We start from the raw sequence: 19,665 nt of genomic DNA on the forward strand, positions 1-19,665 counted from the left end.
TAGGGATGGGGATAGAGAGAGAGACGGGGATAGAGAGAAAGTGAGAGACAGGGTTACAGAGAGAGTGAGAGACGGGGTTAGACAGAAAGAGACGGGGATAGAGAGAGAGAGAGAGACCGGAATAGAGAGTGAGAGAGACCGGGATAGAGAGAGAGAGACTGGGATAGAGACAGAGAGATTGGGATAGAGAGAGACGGGGTTAGAGAGAGAGAGACGGGGATAGAGAGAGACAGGGTTAGAGAGAGAGAGAGAGACGGGGATAGAGAGAGAGACGGGGATAGAGAGAGAGAGAGACGGGGTTAACAGAGAGAGACGGGGATAGAGAGAGAGAGACTGGGTTAGAGAGAAAGAGAGAGATGGGGTTAGAGAGACGGGGTTAGATAGAGAGACGGGGATAGAGAGCGAGAGAGAGACGGGGATAGAGAGAGGCGGGGAGAGAGAGACGGGGATAGAGAGAGACAGGGTTAGAGAGAGAGAGAGACGGGGATAGAGAGAGAGAGACGGGGATAGAGAGAGAGAGACGGGGATAGAGAGAGAGAGAGACGGGGATAGAGAGAGAGAGAGATGGGGATAGAGAGAGAGAGAGACGGGGATAGAGAGAGAGAGAGAGACGGGGATAGAGAGAGAGAGAGACGGGGATAGAGAGAGAGAGAGACGGTGATAGAGAGAGAGAGAGACAGGGTTAGAGAGAGAGAGAGACGGGGTTAACAGAGAGAGACAGGGATAGAGAGAGAGAGACTGGGTTAGAGAGAAAGAGAGAGATGGGGTTAGAGAGACAGGGTTAGATAGAGAGACGGGGATAGAGAGCGAGAGAGAGACGGGGATAGAGAGAGGCGGGGAGAGAGAGACGGGGATAGAGGGAGAGAGAGACGGGGATAGAGAGAGAGAGACAGTGATGGAGAGAGAGACAGGGATAGAGAGAGAGAGACGGGGATAGAGAGAGAGATAGATGAGGATAGAGAGAGAGACGGGGATAGAGAGAGAGAGACGGGGTTAGAGAGAGAGAGAGACGGGGATAGAGAGAGAGTGAGTGAGACGGGGATAAAGAGAGAGAGAGGGAGACGGGGGTAGAGAGAGAGAGACGGGGGTAGAGAGAGAGAGACGGGGATAGAGAGAGAGAGAGACGGTGATAGAGAGAGAGAGAGACGGGGATAGAGAGAGTGAGTGAGACGGGGATAGAGAGAGAGAGAGAGACGGGGGTAGAGAGAGAGAGACGGGGATAGAGAGAGAGAGACGAGGTTAGACAGAAAGAGACGGGGATAGAGAGAGAGAGACGGGTTTTAGAGAGAGAGAGAGAGAGACGGGTTTTAGAGAGAGAGAGAGAGAGAGACGGGGAAAGAGAGCGAACGAGAGAGAGACCGGGATACAGAGAATGAGACGGGGATAGAGAGAGAGTGAGACGGGGATAGAGAGAGAGAGTGAGACGGGGATAGAGAGAGTGAGTGAGACGGGGATAGAGAGAGTGAGTGAGACGGGGATAGAGAGAGTGAGTGAGACGGGGATAGAGAGAGAGAGAGAGATGGGGATACAGAGAGAAAGAGAGACGGGGATAGAGAGAGAGAGAGACGGGGATAGAGAGAGAGAGAGACGGGGATAGAGAGAGAGACCGGGATAGAGAGAGATAGATGGGGAGAGACGGGGATAGAGAGAGAGAGACGGGGATAGAGAGAGAGAGAGACCCAGCCTCCATCGCTCTCTGGAGAAGAGAGTTCCATAGATTCAACACTCTGAAGCGAAAACATTTTCCTAATCTCTGTCTTAAATGGGAGACCCTTTATTTTTAAACTGCGTTTCCTGGTTCTAGACTCCCCCACAAGGGGATAGAGAGGGACAGGTCTTCAGGGAGAGAGCAAGGTATCAGCAGAAATGGGTTTGGAATGAGAGATGCAGCGACAGAGATAGAGAGGGTGCAGAGGAGATTCACCAGGATGCTGCCTGGGCTGGAGGGTCTGAGATATGAGGAAAGATTGGATAGGCTGGGGGTGTTTTCCTTGGAGCAGTGAAGGTTGAGAGGGGACCTGATAGAGGAGTATTAGATTATGAGGGGCACAGATAGGGTGGATAGGAGGGCACTTTTTCCATTAGTAGAGGGGTCAATAACCAGGGGGCGTAGACTTAAGGTAAGAGGTAAAAGCTAAGGGGAGTTGAGAAATGTTTTCACCCAGAGGGTGTGGGAGTCTGGAACTCACTGCCTGAAAGGGTGGTTGAGTCAGAAACTCTTGTAACATTTAAGAATTATTTAGATATTCACTTGCGTTGCCATAGCCTGTAATTTCCTGCTCGATCTCATTCTCCCTTTTTTAATAAAGGGACAATGTTAGCAGTTTCCAGTTCTCTGGCACCTCACCTGTTGCCAGAGAGGATTTGAAAATTACTGCCAGGGCCCCTGATATCTCTTCCCTTGCCTCCCTCAACAGCCTGGGATACATCTCATCCTGGCCTGTGGATTTATCCACTTTTAAGGTCACTAAACCTGCTAGTACCTCCTCTCTCTCTCTGTTAATTTCCTCTAATATTTCACAGTCCTCCACCCTGATGTCTACACCTGCATCGTTCTTTCCCATTGTGAAAACCAACCCAAAGTATTCATTGAGGACTGGACCCACGTCTTCCGGGTCCACACACATTACCTCAATGGTCCCTAATTAGCCTGATTCTTTCCCTAGTTATTCTCTCGCTCTTTATATATTTAAAAAACCCCTCTAGGTTTTCCTTTTTTCTACCCACCAATGCTTTCTCATGCACTCTCTTAGTTTTCCTAATTTCCTTTTTAAGTCCCCCTCTGTACTTTTTATACTCCCCTAGGGTCTCTGCCCCATTGAGCCCTCGGTATCTGCCATAATCTTCTCTTTTTTTCTTAACCCTAACCTTTATGTCCCTTGACATCCAGGGTTCTCCACACTTGGTCCCTCCTTTGTCTTTACAGGAACATATTTGCCCTGTACTCTCGCTATTTCCTCCTTGAATGCCTCCCACTGCTCTGACACAGTTTTATCTTCAAGTAGCTGCTCCCAGTCCACTTGGGCCAAATCATATCTCATTTTAGTAAAATTAGCCTTTCCCCAGTTTAGAACTTTTATTCCCTGCCCAACCTTATCCTTTTCCATAACTACCCTAAATCTGAGTTAAGGTCACTATCACCAAAATGCTCCCCCACTGATACACCTTCTACCAGCCTGGGCTCAAAGTTTCCAAATATTAGGTCCAGATCTTGCCCCTCCCTTGTTGGGCTTTCTACATACTGGCTAAAAAAGTTCTCCTGAATGTAACCTTGCACACTAAACCTATCCCTGTTAATATTTGGGTAGTTAAAATCACCTATTACTGCCTTATTGTTCTTACACTTCTCTGAAATGTGATTACATATTTGATCCTCTATCTCTCCCTGACTGTTTGGGGACCTATAGTACACACCCAACAGCGTGTTTGCTCCTTTTGTGTTTTTTACTTCTACGCATATGGCTTCATTTGATGATCCTTCCAGGATATTATCCCTCCTCACTGCTATAATCGATTCCTTGATCAATATTGCAACCCCCCCTCCTCTTCTATACCCCTGTCTTATCTCCTCGGAATACCCTATAACCAGGAATGTTGGGCTGCCAATCCTGCCCTTTTAGCCAAGTCTCGGTCATAGTTATTATCTCACACTCCCAGGTACCTATCTGTGTCCTCAGCTCGTCTTGTCTTATTGCTCAGGCTCTTTGCATTAAAATATATTCCATTTAGCCATGTTAAACTCGCTTCTTTCTTATCGAGCCTATGTCTCCTCTGCCTTCCAGACTCACTCACTAACATTTTAACTTCTAATTCCATCTCCGCTTCTCTCCCTCTGAACTACGTTTCAGGATCCCATCCCCCTGCCAATTTAGTTTAAATCCACCCCAGCAGCATTAACAAACCTCCCCGTGAGGATGTTGGTCCAAGTCCTGTTCAGATGTAACCCGTCCAACTTGCACAGGTCCCACCTCCCCATGAATCTAAAGCCCTCCCTCCTGCACCATCGCCCCAGCCACACATTCATCTGCTTTATCCTTCTGTTCCTATACTCACTACTGCGAGGCACCAGGTGTAATCCGGAGATTACTACCTATGAAGTCCTGCTTTTCAATTTCCTACCTAACTCCCTAAAGTCTGCTTGCAGGACCTCGTTTCTCTTTCTTCCTATGTCATTGGTCCCAACATGGGCCACGACCTCTGGCTGCTCACCCTCCCCCTTCAAAACACCCTGCAGCTGTCCCGTGACATCCTTGACCCTGGCACCCGGAAGGCAACAATCCATCCTGGAGTCACGTGTACGGCTGCAGGAGCGCCTGTCTACTCCCCTCACTAACCAAACCCCTACCACTGTTGCTGTTCCAGACTTCCGCCTCCCTCCCTGAGCAGCTGGACCACCCACAGTGCCCTGCCCTGGGCTCTGATTGGCCTCCAGTGAGGAACCATCACACTCGCTGTTTTCCAAGGCCAAAAAGCAGTTTGCAAGCGAGATGCACTCGGGGGGGATTCCCTCACTATCTTCCTGGTCCCCTTCTCCTGTCTGGTGGTCACCCATTCCCTCTCTGCTTGCACTTCCTTAAGCTGCGGGGTGACCATGTCCTGAAATATGCAGTCTGTGACCCTCTCAGCCTCATCAATGCACCGTGGTGCCCCCAACTTCCGCTCAAGCTCCAGAAACCCGGAGCTGGAGTTGCTCCAGTCAGAAGCACCTCCTGCACACATGGTCATCCAGACCATCAGGAGCGACTAGGATTTCCCACATAGCGCAGGATGTGCAAATCACGAGACTGAGTTCCCCAGACATATCTTAACTAAATAGAATATGGACCCTTGCTTTTATTTGACCCTTACTCCTACAGGAGTGTAGACTGGATGCTAGATCCTCTAGATAGACTAAATCCTCTAGGTGCTGCTGACTGCCTGTCTCAGCTCCTCCTCTCACACTGTCCTTTCAAATGGAGACAAAAGGAGAGAGAGAAAGAGACGGAAGTATTGTTGTCCAGTAATCTTTTCATTCACTAAAATTAGGATTTTATGTGTCAACACTGCCAGAGATTGTGGGTTCAAACCCCACTCCAGAGACTTGAGCACATAATCTAGGCTGACACTTGAGCGCACTGCAAAGTGCTGCACTGTCCGAGGGTCATTACTGAGGGAGTGCTGCACTGTCCGAGGCTTGGTACTGAGGGACTGCTGCACTGTCAGAGGGTCAGTACTGAGGGAGTGCTGCACTGTCGGAGGGTCAGTACTGAGGGAGTGCTGCACTGTCGGAGGGTCAGTACTGAGGGAGTGCTGCACTGTCAGAGGGTCAGTACTGAGGGAGTGCCGCACTGTCGGAGTGTCAGTACTGAGGGAGTGCTGCACTGTCAGAGGGTCAGTACTCAGGGAGCGCCGCACTGTCGGAGGGGCAGTACTGAGGGAGTGCCACACTGTGGGGAGATGTTAAAACGCTGACCTGTTTTCTAAGTTAGATGTAAACGGTCTCCAGATATTAATTCAAAGAACTTGAGAATTCTCCCAATATCCTGGTCAATATCTGTCCCTCAGGAAATATCGCCAGCAGATTATCTGCTGATTTAGTTATTGCTCTCTGTGGCAACTTCAGTGCACAAATTGGCGACTGCACTCAGAATGACCTTATATTTGTGAAGTAATCTGTGGTGCCATGTTGTGGTAAAAGCCTTATGGAAAAGCAAGTCTTTGTTTTGTTTTTGTCTGCACAGAATGTCCAGGGTGGGACTAAGATGGTCGGGCAATTGGGTCACGGGGATCGGGCCTCCTATCGTCAGCCCAAGTGGGTGGAGAAGCTGCAGGGGAAAGCTATCCACCAAGCTGCCTGTGGAGATGAATTTACTGCCTGCATTACCGGTAAGTGAGGCGCAGGATTGCACTGAATCGTCATCGGATTATCCTGGTAAAATAGATCACAGCAGCAAAATCATCCATGCTTCAAGATAGCCTTCCCTGTGCTTGGACGAGGCTGGAGGGAGCTTTACTCCATTTCTATCGTGCTGTACCTGTCCTGGGAGTGTTTGATGGGGACAGTGTAGAGGGTGCTTTACTCTGTATCTAACCCCGTGCTGTACCTGTCCTGGGAGTGTTTGATGAGGATAGTATAGAGGGAGCTTTACTCTGTATCTAACCCCGTGCTGTACCTGTCCTGGGAGTGTTTGATGGGGACAGTGTAGAGGGAGATTTACTCTGTATCTAACCCCGTGCTGTACCTGTCCTGGGAGTGTTTGATGGGGACAGTGTAGAGGGAGCTTTACTCTGTATCTAACCCCGTGCTGTAACTGTCCTGGGAGTGTTTGATAGGGACAGTGTAGAGTGACTTTGTGGTGACTGCTTTATTGTTGCACTTTGTAACGATGATCCCTGTCCTGACACTTGTTATGTTTTCTCTGTAGACGAGGGCCACCTTTATGCGTTTGGCTCCGATTACTATGGCTGTATTGGCTGTGATGGTCAGTATGGGCAGGAGGTATTGGAGCCAGTCCTGGTGGAGTTCTCCCTCGATCATGCTGTGGAGCAGGTATCCTGTGGTGATAATCATGTGGTCGCACTAACACGCAACAAAGAGGTCTTCTCATGGGGTTGTGGAGAACACGGTAAGTATTGCCAATTGGGGAATATTGTACCCACGGTGAGTGTGCGGGGCAGAGGCAAGGATTGTGTGAATGACATTAGCAACATAGGAACAAGGAAGTTGCCATCCTGCCCTTTGAGCCTTTCCCCATTGAAGTAGCCTGTGACTGATTTTTATCTTAAATTCATCTATCAACCTCAGTCTTGAAAACCCTGATTGACCCCCAGTGTCCAGATTTCGGGGGAGGGAGTTGCAGAATTCCATTCCCCTTTGTGTGAAGAATTGCTTCCTGACATCACACTCAACTGCCAGGCTCGAATTTTAAGGTTTTCCCCCATGTTCTGGACTCTGCCCCCACAGAGGAAGTAGATTCTCTCGTGATCCTTTCACGTTTTAAATACCCAAAATACATCAGACATTAATCTTCTTTATTCTGGGTATGACAAGCCTATTCAATGAAATGTGTCCTCTTAATTTAACGTTTTAGCCCCAGTATCATTCTGGTGAACCTGCACTGCAATTCCTCCAGGGTCAGTATATCCTTCCTGAGATTATAGTGCCCAGAACTGACACAGTTACTCCAGACGGGGTCTATCACTTTAATTATAGCTGTAGCATAACTTCTTCACTCTTGTATTCTAGCCCCAAGATACAGACTAACATCCTATTACCATCTGTCAGTGAGAGTTTCAGGCTGATATTGTTTCATGGGAGCCACTGCTATACTCTTCATCTCAATCTTGTTTGTTGGTTATAGGGCGCCTTGGGCTGGATTCGGAGGAAGATTACCCATACCCAGAACGTGTGAGTGCTGAAAAACCAGGGTCTCCCCAGCTCGAGTTCGCTGTGGGAGAGGCTGGAGCAGCTAGATGGAAGGGGACCAGAGATGGGGCAGTGGAAGGTGCAAGGGGAGGGTGGATGGGGAAGGGAAAGAGATGGGGACGGCTCGCAAGGAAGGGAGAACTGAGACGATGGTGAAAGACGGCAGAGTGAACGTGGGACTGCTGCACTCAGGCAGCTGTGGGATTGTGGAGTACGGGTGGGTGCAGGATTGCAGTGGGTGGGGTACAGCGGCAGGCGGGGGGGTACAGCGGCGGGCGGGGGAGGTACAGCGGCAGGCGGGGGGGTACAGCGGTGGGAGGGGGGGTACAGCGGCGGGCGGGGGAGGTACAGCGGCGGGCGGGGGATACCGGTGGGTGGGGGGATACCGGCGGGCGGGGGGGTACAGCGGCGGGAAGGCAGGGGACTGCGGTGGGTGGGGGTGGCAGGCAGGTGGGGGTCTGCATTGGGCCGGAGGGGTGGGGAAGGGTGGGGGGGGGATCTGTAGTGTGCCGGGGGGTGGTGGGGGGAACAGGCGGGTGGGGGTCTGCATTGGGCCGGGGGGTGGTGGGGGGAACAGGCGGGTGGGGGTCTGCATTGGGCCGGGGGGTGGTGGGGGGAACAGGCTGGTGGGGGTCTGCAGTGGCGGGGGGGACAGGCGGGTGGGGGTCTGCATTGGGCTGTGAGGTCAGACAAGCTGAGTTGCTTTTGGAACGTGTGTGTCTTGTGTAATTGGCAGCGTGTGTGTTTAGCTCACTGGTTAATGATTGGTATTCTGGTCAATGGTAGTTGGGATTCTGGTTAATGGTAGTTGGGTTTCTGGTTAATGGTAGTTGGGTTTCTGGTTAATGGCTGTTGGGTTTCTGGTTAATGGTAGTTAGGATTCTAGTTAATAGCCTTTGGGATTCTCGTTAGTGGTTGGGATTCTGGTTAGTGGCTGTTGGGATTCTGGTTAATGGTAGTTGGGTTTCTGGTTAATGGTAGTTGGGTTTCTGGTTAATGGTAGTTGGGTTTCTGGTTAATGGCTGTTGGGATTCTGGTTAGTGGCTGTTGGGATTCTGGTTAATGGTAGTTGGGTTTCTGGTTAATGGTAGTTGGGTTTCTGGTTAATGGCTGTTGGGATTCTGGTTAATGACCTTTGGGATTCTGGTTAGTTGTAGTTGGGTTTCTGGTTAATGGTTGTTAGATCTCCATTTAATGAGATTTCTCTTGATGATTCCAGGTTGATCTGCCTGTGAGTCTGAGCATCGTGTCCGTGCAGTGTGGTTCTGATGGGACTTTCTTCATGACTCAAAGTGGCAAGGTGTTAGCGTGTGGAAACAACGAGTACAATAAACTCGGCCTCAACCACTACATGCGAGGCCTTCGCAACCACCAGATCAAAGTGAGTCCTGAGCATGCGTCCCCTTCAAACTCTCCCCACAATTAAACTGCAGCTTAGAAGGTTAACGGGTGATCTAATCAAGGTGTTGAAGCGAATTAAAGGACAAATAGAAATTATTTCGTCAGGTAGGGGAAGTCCAGAACAAAGGGGGCAGAACATGAGGCAGGCAGTTCCGGGTGATATCAGGAAGCACTCCCTCGCACAAAGAGAAGTGGGAATTCAGGATGCCGATGAGCCATATCCTGTTCCTGTATCGGATGGCTGGTGCCCTTGAAGTAGGCCTAAGGAGAGAGGCACTGCCTTTAGGGAAAAAGGTGAGGGCACTGAATGCCTCCCACAGGCAGCCCTCTAATCTGGGAAGGAGCAGGGCTGTGTTTGTACTGCTGAGTACAGTGTGTGTTGAGACACTATCTGGAGATAACAACATCCAGGCATTTTTCTCTCTCCACAGGCAGATCAAGAAGTTCCCTACATGACCTCACTGACCCTGTCCAAGCAGCTGGCCATTTACAAAATCAAAACCATTTCCTCTGGCAAGACCCACACAGCAGCCATTGACGGTAAGTGATGACATGGGACTGAAGGAGCTGCGGAACTCTCGGGGGTTTTAATCATGCACCCCCACCCTCATCTGCCATTCCTGCAAATGTACTCCTCGCTCAGGCCCCTCACTCCCAGCCCTGTGCAAATCCTTGGCGGGTAAGAGAGATGGATATCAACATCCTGGGGATTACCATTGACCAGAAACTGAACTGGAGTAGCCATATAAATACTGTGCCTACAAGAGCAGGTCAGAGGCTAGGAATTGTGCAACGAGTAACTCACCTCTGACCCCCCCCAAAGCCTGTCCACCATCTACAAGGCACAAGTCAGGAGTGTGATGGAATACTCCCCACTTGCCTGAATGAGTGCAGCTCCAACAACACTCAAGAAGGTCCACACCATCCAGGACAAAGCAGCCTGCTTGATTGACACCCCTTCCACAAACATTCACTCCCTCCACCATCGATGCACAGTAGCAGCAGTGTGTGTACCGTCTACAAGATGCACTGCAGAAACTCACCAAGGCTCCTTAGGCAGCACCTTCCAAACCCATGACTGCTTTCATCTAGAAGGACAAGGGCAGCAGATAGATGGGAAGGCCACTACCTGGAAGTTCCCCTCCAAGCCACTCACCATCCTGACTTGGAAATATATCGCTGTTCCTTCACTGTCACTGGGTCAAAATCCTGGAACTCCCTCCCTAACAGCATTGTGGGTGTACCTACACCACATGGACTGCAGTGGTTCAAAAAGGCAGCTCACCACCACCTTCTCAAGGGCAATTAGGGATGGGCAATAAATGCTGGCCCAGCCAGTGACACCCACATCCCATAAATGAGTAAAAGAAATTGAGTTTTTTTAAGAGTTGGGTATTGTACCATTGCCAGAGTTATTTCGAGCTGTTTCTTGTGCACTCAGAGCGAAGCCGTCTGCTAACGTTTGGCTGTAACAAGTACGGACAGCTTGGAGTAGGAGACTACAAGAAGAGAGATGGTATCAATGTTCTGGTTGGGGCTCTTGGAGGGAAGCAAGTGACTAGAGTGTCATGTGGAGATGGATTCACCATCGCATCTACTGATGGTAAATGCGAACGAATGTGGCGCGTTAGGTGTGAGTGGTCTGTAGGATTGAGTAAATAAATACACTTTTTGAAATTCAAGTAACCCAGTACGGTTCTGTGGGATCTTGATTGTTGGAGTGATGGACTGGTTACAGCCTCCTCAACATTGAGGGGCTTGTTACAGACCCCCCCCAACACTGAAGGGCTGGCTACAGTTCCCCCCACTGAGAGGGGCTGGTTATGTACAGGGGCTGCTTACAGCCTCCCATTGAGAGGGGTTTGTAGCTTGAGTGTTGGACCATTAGGCTGCCATTTGGAGCTGATATTTAGTATGGTCTAACTGTGTCTCATTAAGAAGACGAGTAGTTAAGTGGTGACATATGTAGTTGAAGTGGTAAAGTTCAATAACTTTATTTTTTCTCTCAGCACGAAAAGCCATTTTCGAGCAGAATAGGGTGAACAGATAGAATACAATAACTGTAAGCATGCATTCTAATCTTAACATGAATAAGCTTAACAGCAGAAAATGTCTCATTTTACATTATTGTTTCTTTAGCAAGCATGAATTTACCCCCTGTCCCTCGGCTGGCTCCCTTTTCCACCAACGTTCACTTGGTAATTTGCTCTTCAGTAAACTTCCATATCCCCTGTGGCTGATCTAAAACACAGGTTACCCTGTATGTGCCAAGCAGCCTGTCTGCAGGACGGGAGGAAGAGCAATAGTAATAGGGGATTCTATAGTCAGGGGAACAGATAGGCACTACTGTGGCCGTCAACGTGACTCCAGAATGGTGTGTTGCCTCCCTGGTGCCAGGGTCTGGGATGTCACTGAACGGCTGCAGGGCATCCTGAAGGGGGAGGGTGATAAGACAGAGGTCATGGTACATGTTGGTACCAATGACATAGGTAGAAAGAGGGATGAGGTATTGCATCAAGAATTCAGGGAGTTAGGCAGTAGACTGAAAAGCAGGACCTCTCGGATTGTAATCTCTGGATTACTCCCAGTGCCACATGATAGCGAGCTCAGAAGTAGGAGAATAGCACAGATGAATATGTGGCTTAAGAGTTGGTGCAGGAGGGAGGGTTTTAGATTCCTGGATCACTGGGACTGTCTCTGGGGAAGGTGGGACCTGTACAAGCAGGACGGTCTACATCTGAACCAGAGTGGGACTAACATCCTTGCTAGTGCTGTTGGGAGGGGACTAATTCGGCAGGGAGAGGGGACACATCATAATGCAGTAAAACAATCAAGTCAGAGGGAGTACAGCTGCATTAAGTTTCAAGGCAGTAAGGCAAGGCTGGATGGCCTCTACTTTAATGCCAGGAGTATTACAGATAAAACGGTGAAGATTGACATGTGGATTTGTGATACAATAGCCATCACTGAGACATGGTTGAGGGAAGGGCAGGATTGGCAGCTCAACATTCCGGGATATAGAATCTTCAGGTGAGACAGGGGAGGGGGTAAAAGAGGAGGAGGCATTGCATTATTAGTTAAGGAGTCAGTTACTGCAGTAAGGAGAGATTATATCTTGGAGGGGGCATCGGATGAAGCTTTGTGGGTAGAGCTTAGGAATAAAAAAGGGGCAGCCACATTGTTAGGTGTTTATTATAGACCCCCAGATAGTCAGTGGGAAATTGAGGAGCAAATATGTGAACAATTTGTGGAGGTGTGTAAAAACAATAACAATAGGGTAATTACATTAGGTGATTTCAACTTTCCCAACATTAATTGGGACAGACATAGTGTTAAGAGCTTGGATAGAGTGGATTTCTTGAACTGTGCACAGGAGAACTTTTTAGGTCAATATGTAGAGGGTCCAACAAGGGACGGTGCATTGCTGGACCTAATTCTGGGGACTGAAGCCGAACAGGTGGCTGAGGTGGTGGTGGGAGAGCATTTTAGCGATAGCGACCACAACATGGTACAGCTTAAGCTTGTTATGGACAAAGAAATTGACAAGTTGCAAAAAGATGTTTTGGACTGGGGGAGAGTGGATTTTAGTAAAATAAGGCAGGATCTGGCCAAGGTAGACTGGGAACAGCTACTTGTGGGGAAATCTACAGAGGAGCAGTGGGGGGTGTTCAAAAAGGAAATAGGGAGGGTACAGGCTCAACATGTTCCCTCTAGGGTGATAGGAAGGAGTAACAAGCCCAGAGAACCATGGATGACCAGAGATATTCAGGTTACGATGAGAAGGAAAAGAGAGGCTTTTAGCAGGTACAAGGGAAGCAAATCAGCAGAGGCATTAGTGGAGTACAGAAAGTGCAGGGTGGAGCTTAAGAAAGTAATTAGGAGAGCAAAGAGGGATATGAGAAAGCTCTGGCTGGTAAAAGTAGGGAAAATCCCAAGATATTCTATAAGTATATCAATGGGAAGAGGATAACCAGGGAAAGAGTAGGGCCCATTAGGGACCAAGGGGGCAATCTATGGGTGGAGCCAGAGGACATCGCTAGAGTGTTGAATGAATACTTCACACCCGTCTTCACCCAAGAGAATGAGGATGAAGGTATCGAACTCGGGGAGAGAGCCTGCGAGGTTCTTGAGCAAATTGATATAGGGAGTGACAAGGAGTTGTATAGAACCTTGGTGAGGCCACAGCTGGAGTACTGTGTGCAGTTCTGGTCGCCACATTATAGGAAGGATGTGATTGCACTGGAGGAGGTGCAGAGGAGATTCACCAGGATGTTGCCTGGGATGAAACATTTAAGTTATGAAGAGAGGTTGGATAGACTTGGGTTGTTTGCGTTGGAGCAGAGAAGACTGAGGGGCGACCTGATCGAGGTGTACAAGATTATGAGGGGCATGGACAGGGTGGATAGGGAGCAGCTGTTCCCCTTAGTTGAAGGGTCAGTCACAAGGGGACCTAAGTTCAAGGTGAGGGGCAGGAGGTTTAGGGGGGATGTGAGGAGAAACCTTTTTACCCAGAGAGTGGTGACGGTCTGGAATGCGCTGTCTGGGAGGGTGGTGGAGGCGGGTTGCCTCACATCCTTTAAAAAGTACCTGGATGAGCACTTGGCACATCATAACATTCAAGGCTATGGGCCAAGTGCTGGTAAATGGGATTAGGTAGGTAGGTCAGGTGTTTCTCACGTGTCAGTGCAGACTCGATGGGCCGAAGGGTCTCTTCTGCACTGTGATTCTGTGATCTTCACTTTATATGTCTGTTTTTTATTTACTTACCTGTCAGTTTTCTCTGTGAAAGTTACATAGCTGTGTCTCAGCCAAGCTATTTTTCTAAAGAGCTACAGTCAAGGTCCTTCTTTGGGCAGAGTTTCAAGGTGCAGCACTATTCCTTATCCAGTGCTTTGTTGCTTAATGACACACCCGTTATCTTGTTATATGATTTCCATTCTATATGCTAATCTAATTTTTAACTTCTCAACTACCTCTGCCCCTTATACCCCATGACACAACAATCTGCTGTTCCTGATTGAGCTCCATCAGTTGTGAAGTGAGTTGTCAAGGGGAGCAGTGATTTTCAGGGTATTTGTATTCAAATTGAATGAATAAAGCTTTTCATTGCCCTAAGTAAGAGCTTATCTGTGAAACTGTTGACTTTGAATACTCTGGTCCATTCAGGACAGTCTTGTTGTCATGTCTGGAGCACCTCTGTCTGTCTTTGCCAGATAACCAGATCTTTGCCTGGGGTAATGGTGGGAATGGCCGCTTGGGAATGACAGCCACAGAGAAAGGTTTTGGTTCTGAAATCTGCACCTCCTGGCCTCGGCCGATTTTCGGTTCCCTTCACAATGTCTCGGACTTGTCCTGTCATGGCTGGCACACCATTCTCATTGCTGGTGAGTATGCTGCGAAGCTCCTTGACGATCATCTTGATGCTTGAAAGTGTTGGAATTCTCTGAAAGTAAAACAAAACACCAGCAACAAAGCCAGCCCCAAAACCATCCAGTAGGAGTGAGCCTTTTAAACTGGATGAAAATTCTGACACACTTGCCACCACTTAGATAAATCTCCACAGTATCCCTCCAAGCCCCAAACAGGCCCTTTCCCCTACTGAAGGTGCTGACTCTCACTGGGGTACAGGTCCCCCTCCTCTCCTGAAGGTACTGACTCTCACTGGGGTACAGGTCCCCTCCTCTCCTGAAGGTGCTGACTCTCACTGGGGTACATGTCCCCTCCTCTCCTGAAGGTGCTGACTCTCACTGGGATACAGGTCCCCCTCCTCTCCTGAAGGTGCTGACTCTCACTGGGATACAGGTCCCCCTCCTCTCCTGAAGGTGCTCTCACTGGGGTACAGGTCCCCTCTCCTCCTGAAGGTGCTCTCACTGGGGTACGGGTCCCCTCCTCTCCTGAAGATACTGACTCACTGGGGTACGGGTCCCCTCCTCTCCTGAAGATACTGACTCACTGGGGTACGGGTCCCCTCCTCTCCTGAAGATACTGACTCACTGGGGTACAGGTCCCCTCCTCTCCTGAAGGTGCTGACTCTCACTGGGGTACAGGTCCCCCTCCTCTCCTGAAGGTGCTGACTCTCACTGGGGTACAGGTCCCCTCCTCTCCTGAAGGTGCTGACTCTCACTGGGGTACGGGTCCCCCTCCTCTCCTGAAGTTGCTGACTCTCACTGGGGTACGGGTCCCCTCCTCTCCTGAAGGTGCTGACTCTCACTGGGGTACAGGTCCCCCTCCTCTCCTGAAGGTACTGACTCTCACTGGGGTACAGGTCCCCTCCTCTCCTGAAGGTGCTGACTCTCACTGGGGTACAGGTCCCCCTCCTCTCCTGAAGATGCTGACTCTCACTGGGGTACAGGTCCCCCTCCTCTCCTGAAGATGCTGACTCTCACTGGGGTACAGGGTCCACCTCCTCTCCTGAAGGTGCTGACTCTCACTGGGGTACAGGTCCCCTCCTCTCCTGAAGGTGCTGACTCTCACTGGGGTACAGGTCCCGCTCCTCTCCTGAAGGTGCTGACTCTCACTGGGGTACAGGTCGCCCTCCTCTCCTGAAGGTACTGACTCTCACTGGGGTACAGGTCCCCTCCTCTCCTGAAGGTGCTGACTCTCACTGGGGTACAGGTCCCCCTCCTCTCCTGAAGGTGCTGACTCTCACTGGGGTACAGGTCCCCTCCTCTCCTGAAGGTGCTGACTCTCACTGGGGTACAGGGTCCCCTCCTCTCCTGAAGGTGCTGACTCTCACTGGGGTACAGGTTCCCCTCCTCTCCTGAAGGTGCTGACTCTCACTGGGGTACAGGTCCCCCTCCTCTCCTGAAGGTGCTGACTCTCACTGGGGTACAGGTCCCCCTCCTCTCCTGAAGGTGCTGACTCTCACTGGGGTACAGGGTCCCCCTCCTCTCCTGAAGGTGCTGACTCTCACTGGGGTACAGGTCCCCCTCCTCTCCTGAAGGTGCTGACTCTCACTGGGGTACAGGTCGCCCTCCTCTCCTGAAGTTGCTGACTCTCACTGGGGTACAGGTCCCCTCCTCTCCTGAAGGTGCTGACTCTCACTGGGGTACAGGTCCCCCTCCTCTCCTGAAGATGCTGACTCTCACTGGGGTACAGGTCCCCCTCCTCTCCTGAAGGTGCTGATTCTCACTGGGGTACAGGTCCCCCTCCTCTCCTGAAGGTGCTGACTCGGAGTGTGGGGAACTTGTAGCAGAAAGATCCCTGTTTTTCAAAGGTAAACTGACTGGTGCGGCCAATGTTGGAATGCCCACTGTTCTCGAGTCTCTGCGCCCTGACTCTAGTTGCTTTGACAAGTTCCTAACCTGTTCCTGTACTAAACAAGTTGCAGAAACAAACTTTATGCTCTTGTTATTCCAGAGATTGTGCTCGCATCGAAAACCATTCGATCGAACAGCAGTGGCCTGTCTATTGGAGCTGGTGAGTGAGACGGATCACGGCTACATTGTTAGATGTTCCCATTACCTAATGGTGCAAGAACCAGGGGGCACAGATTTCAGATTTTGGGCGAAAGATGCAGAAAGAGTGTGAGGAGGAAGACTGTTTTTATGCAGCGAGTGGTAAAGACGTGGAACATGTTGTTTCTGAGGGTGGTGGAAGTGGAGACGATTCATGATTTCAAAAGGAAATTGGATAGACCTTTGGGTAGAGTGGGGGCTGGGAGTGACTGGCGAGTCAGCTTGGACACAATACATGTCTGTCATCATGCACATGTTGTGTGTATGTTGCAGTGCAAGTGTCACAGTGGTTATGTTGCCCTGCCTGCATCTCTCAGTACACGTGTGTTAAGCTGCACATGTTGCAGTGTGTCTGTGGCTGTAACTGCCTCCTTCATTGTTAAGCTTTTGATGCTGGGTGATATTATTTGTTTATATAGAGGATCTGATGCTCCAGAATTAAGTCACTGTTTATAAATACAGGGTTCAGTAGGGGTGTAGATCACATTCACAAGTTAGAACTAGTCATTATCTAGCATAGTTAGTCGCTTCTGTATTTTGTATGTTAGAATAGGTTTGAATATGTTTTAACCACGTTGTAATATAAATAAATCAATTGTAAACATCAAATGATGCCAAGGTTAGAAGCCAAACACCTGCTCAGTAACTGTAAGGCTTATAGAGTTTACAGCCTCTGCATAGGAGGCAATTCCAACACCTCTAACCCCCACCCCAGCCCCTCTAACCCCCACCCCAGCCCCTTTAACCCCCACCTCAATCTCAGCCCACCCCCCTCCAAACCCACCTCAATCTCAGCCCACCCCCTCTAACCCTCACCTCAATCTCAGCCCACCCCCCTCCAACCCTCACCTCAATCTCAGCCCACCCTCCTCCAAACCCACCCCCCTCGCAGCCCACCCTCTTCCAAACCCACCCCCATTCCAGCACACCCACCCCAACTGCCTCCCCCTCCCTCTGCAAACCATGCTCCACCCTATCCACCCGGAACTCACAGCTCCTATCCCCTGACCATTGGCTGTGACAGTTCACGCGACCTTGTGCTGAGATGTGTAAATACTCGGAAAAAGCAATCATTTCAGTGTGCATCAAAATAAACTGGAAGAGACTGAGGGAAGGGAGGAGGAGATGTTCAACGATGTAAGGGGTTATTGAGGTGGGTTGGAGTCCCATTGAGAGAGAGAGTATGTGTGTGTGTGAGTGAAAGTGTGTTTGTTTTTAATAATTCGTTCATGGGATTTGATGTCGCTGGCTGGGCCAGCATTTATTGCCCATCCTTAGTTGCCCCTTGAGAAGGTGGTGGTGAGCTGCCTTCTTGAACCGCTGCAGTCCATGTGGTGTAGGTACACCCACAGTGCTGTTAGGGAGGGAGTTCCAGGATTTTGACCCAGCGACAGTGAAGGAACGGCGATATATTTCCAAGATGCTGTGTGTGACTTGGAGGGGAACTTGCAGGTGATGGTGTTCCCATGTATCTGCTGCCCTTGTCCTAGGTGGTAGTGGTCGTGGGTTTGGAAGATGCTGCCTAAAGAGCCCTGGTGAGTTCCTGCAATGCATCTTGTAGATGGTACACACGCTGCTACTGTGCATCAGTGGTGGAGGGAGTGAATGTTTGTGGATGTGGTGCCAATAAAGCGGGCTGCTTTGTCCTGGATGGTGTCAAGCTTCTTGAGTGTCGTGGGAGCTGCACTCATCCAGGCAAGTGAAGAGTGTTCCATCACATGTTCTTTTGAATTCATTCATGGGATGTGGGTTTCACTGGCTGGGCCAGCATTTATTGCCCATCCCTAGTTGCCCTTGACATGGTTAGGGTTAGCCTTGTCGATGGTGGACAGGCTTTGGGGAACCAGGAGGTGAGTTACTCATTGCACAATGCCTAGCCTCTGACCTGCTTTTGTAGCCAAAGTATTTATATGGTTAGTCCAGTTGAGATTTTGGTCAATGTTAACCTCCCCCACCCCACCCAGGATGTTGATAGTGGGGGATTCAGTGATGGTAATGCCATTGTACATCAAGAGGTGATGATTGGATTCTCTTTTGTTGGAGATGGTCATTACCTGACACTTGTGTGGCGTGAATGTTACTTGCCACTTGTCAGCCCAAACCTGGATATTGTCCAGGCCTTGCTGCATTTGGACATGGACTGCTTCAGTATGTGAGGAGTTGCGAATGGTGCTGAACATTGTGCAATCATCAGCGAACATCCCCACTTCTGACCTTATGATGGAAGGAAGGTCATCGATGAAGCAGCTGATGATGGTTGGGCCGAGGACACTACCCTGAGGAACTCCTGCAATGATGTCCTGAACTGAGATGACTGACCTCCAACATCCACAACCATCTTCCTTTGTGCTGGGTATGACTCCAACCAGTGGAGAGTTTTCACCCTGATTCCCATTGACTCCAGTTTTGCTAGGGCTCCTTGATGTCACACTCGGTCAAATGCTGCCTTGATGTCAAGGGCAGTCACTCTCACCTCACCTCTGGAGTTCAGCTCCTTTGTCTATGTTTGAACCAAGGCTGTAATGAGGTCAGGAGGTGAGTGGTCCTGGCGGAACTCAAACTGGGCATCAGTGAGCTGGTTATTGCTAAGCAAGTGCCGCTTGATAGCCCTGTTGATGACCCCTTCCATCACTTTATTGATGATGGAGAGTAGACTGATGGGGCGGGAATTGGCTGGGTTGGATTTGTCCTGCTTTTTGTGTACAGGACATTCCTGGGCAATTTCCCACATAGCCGGGTAGATGCCAGTGTTGTAGCTGTACTGGGACAGCTTAGCTAGGGGCGCAGCAAGTTCTGGAGCACAAGTCTTCAGTACTATTGCTGGAATATTGTCAGGGTCCATAGCCTTTGCAGTATCCAGTGCCTTCAGCTGTTTCTTGATATCATGTGGAGTGAATCTAATTGGCTGAAGACTGGCATATGTGATGCTGGGGACCTCTGGAGGAGGCCGAGATGGATCATCCACTTGGCACTTCTGGCTGAAGATTGTTGCTAATGCTTCATCCTTATCTTTTGCGCTGATGTGTTGGGCTCCCCCATCATTGAGGATGGGAATATTTGTGGAGCCTCCTCCTCCAGTGAGTTGTTTAATTGTCCACCACCATTCACAACTGCATGTGGCAGGACTGCAGAGCTTAGATCTGACCCGTTGGTTGTGGGATCGCTTAGCCCTGTCTATCACTTGCTGCTTATGCTGTTTGGTATGCGAAAGAGAGAGAGAGAGTGTGCGCGCGACAGGGAGAGAGAGCGCATGTGAGAGAGAGATAAAGCACTCGTGTGAGAGGGAGAGAGAGCGCGTGTGAGAGAGGGAGAGAGAGCGCGTGTGAGAGAGGGAGAGAGAGCGCGTGTGAGGGAGGGAGAGAGAGCGCGTGTGAGGGAGGGAGAGCGCGTGTGAGGGAGGGA

The 19,665-nt window shown here is 50.0% G+C and overlaps 1 protein-coding gene across 1 annotated transcript in view; it reads left to right on the forward strand.

Moving 5' to 3' along the window:
• The window catches only part of LOC121292527 (serine/threonine-protein kinase Nek9), a 92,437-nt gene that overhangs the window by 36,272 nt on the left and 36,500 nt on the right, over window positions 1-19,665 (forward strand). Inside the window, exons 11-18 of the mRNA XM_041214619.1 lie at window positions 5,721-5,865; window positions 6,405-6,605; window positions 7,341-7,387; window positions 8,625-8,786; window positions 9,238-9,346; window positions 10,248-10,409; window positions 14,020-14,190; window positions 16,166-16,225. Of these exons, the coding sequence (XP_041070553.1) occupies window positions 5,721-5,865; window positions 6,405-6,605; window positions 7,341-7,387; window positions 8,625-8,786; window positions 9,238-9,346; window positions 10,248-10,409; window positions 14,020-14,190; window positions 16,166-16,225 (1,057 nt within the window). The remainder of the gene's footprint in view (window positions 1-5,720; window positions 5,866-6,404; window positions 6,606-7,340; window positions 7,388-8,624; window positions 8,787-9,237; window positions 9,347-10,247; window positions 10,410-14,019; window positions 14,191-16,165; window positions 16,226-19,665) is intronic.

Source organism: Carcharodon carcharias, chromosome 20 (genome assembly GCF_017639515.1).
Source record: "Carcharodon carcharias isolate sCarCar2 chromosome 20, sCarCar2.pri, whole genome shotgun sequence".
NCBI lineage: Eukaryota > Metazoa > Chordata > Chondrichthyes > Lamniformes > Lamnidae > Carcharodon > Carcharodon carcharias.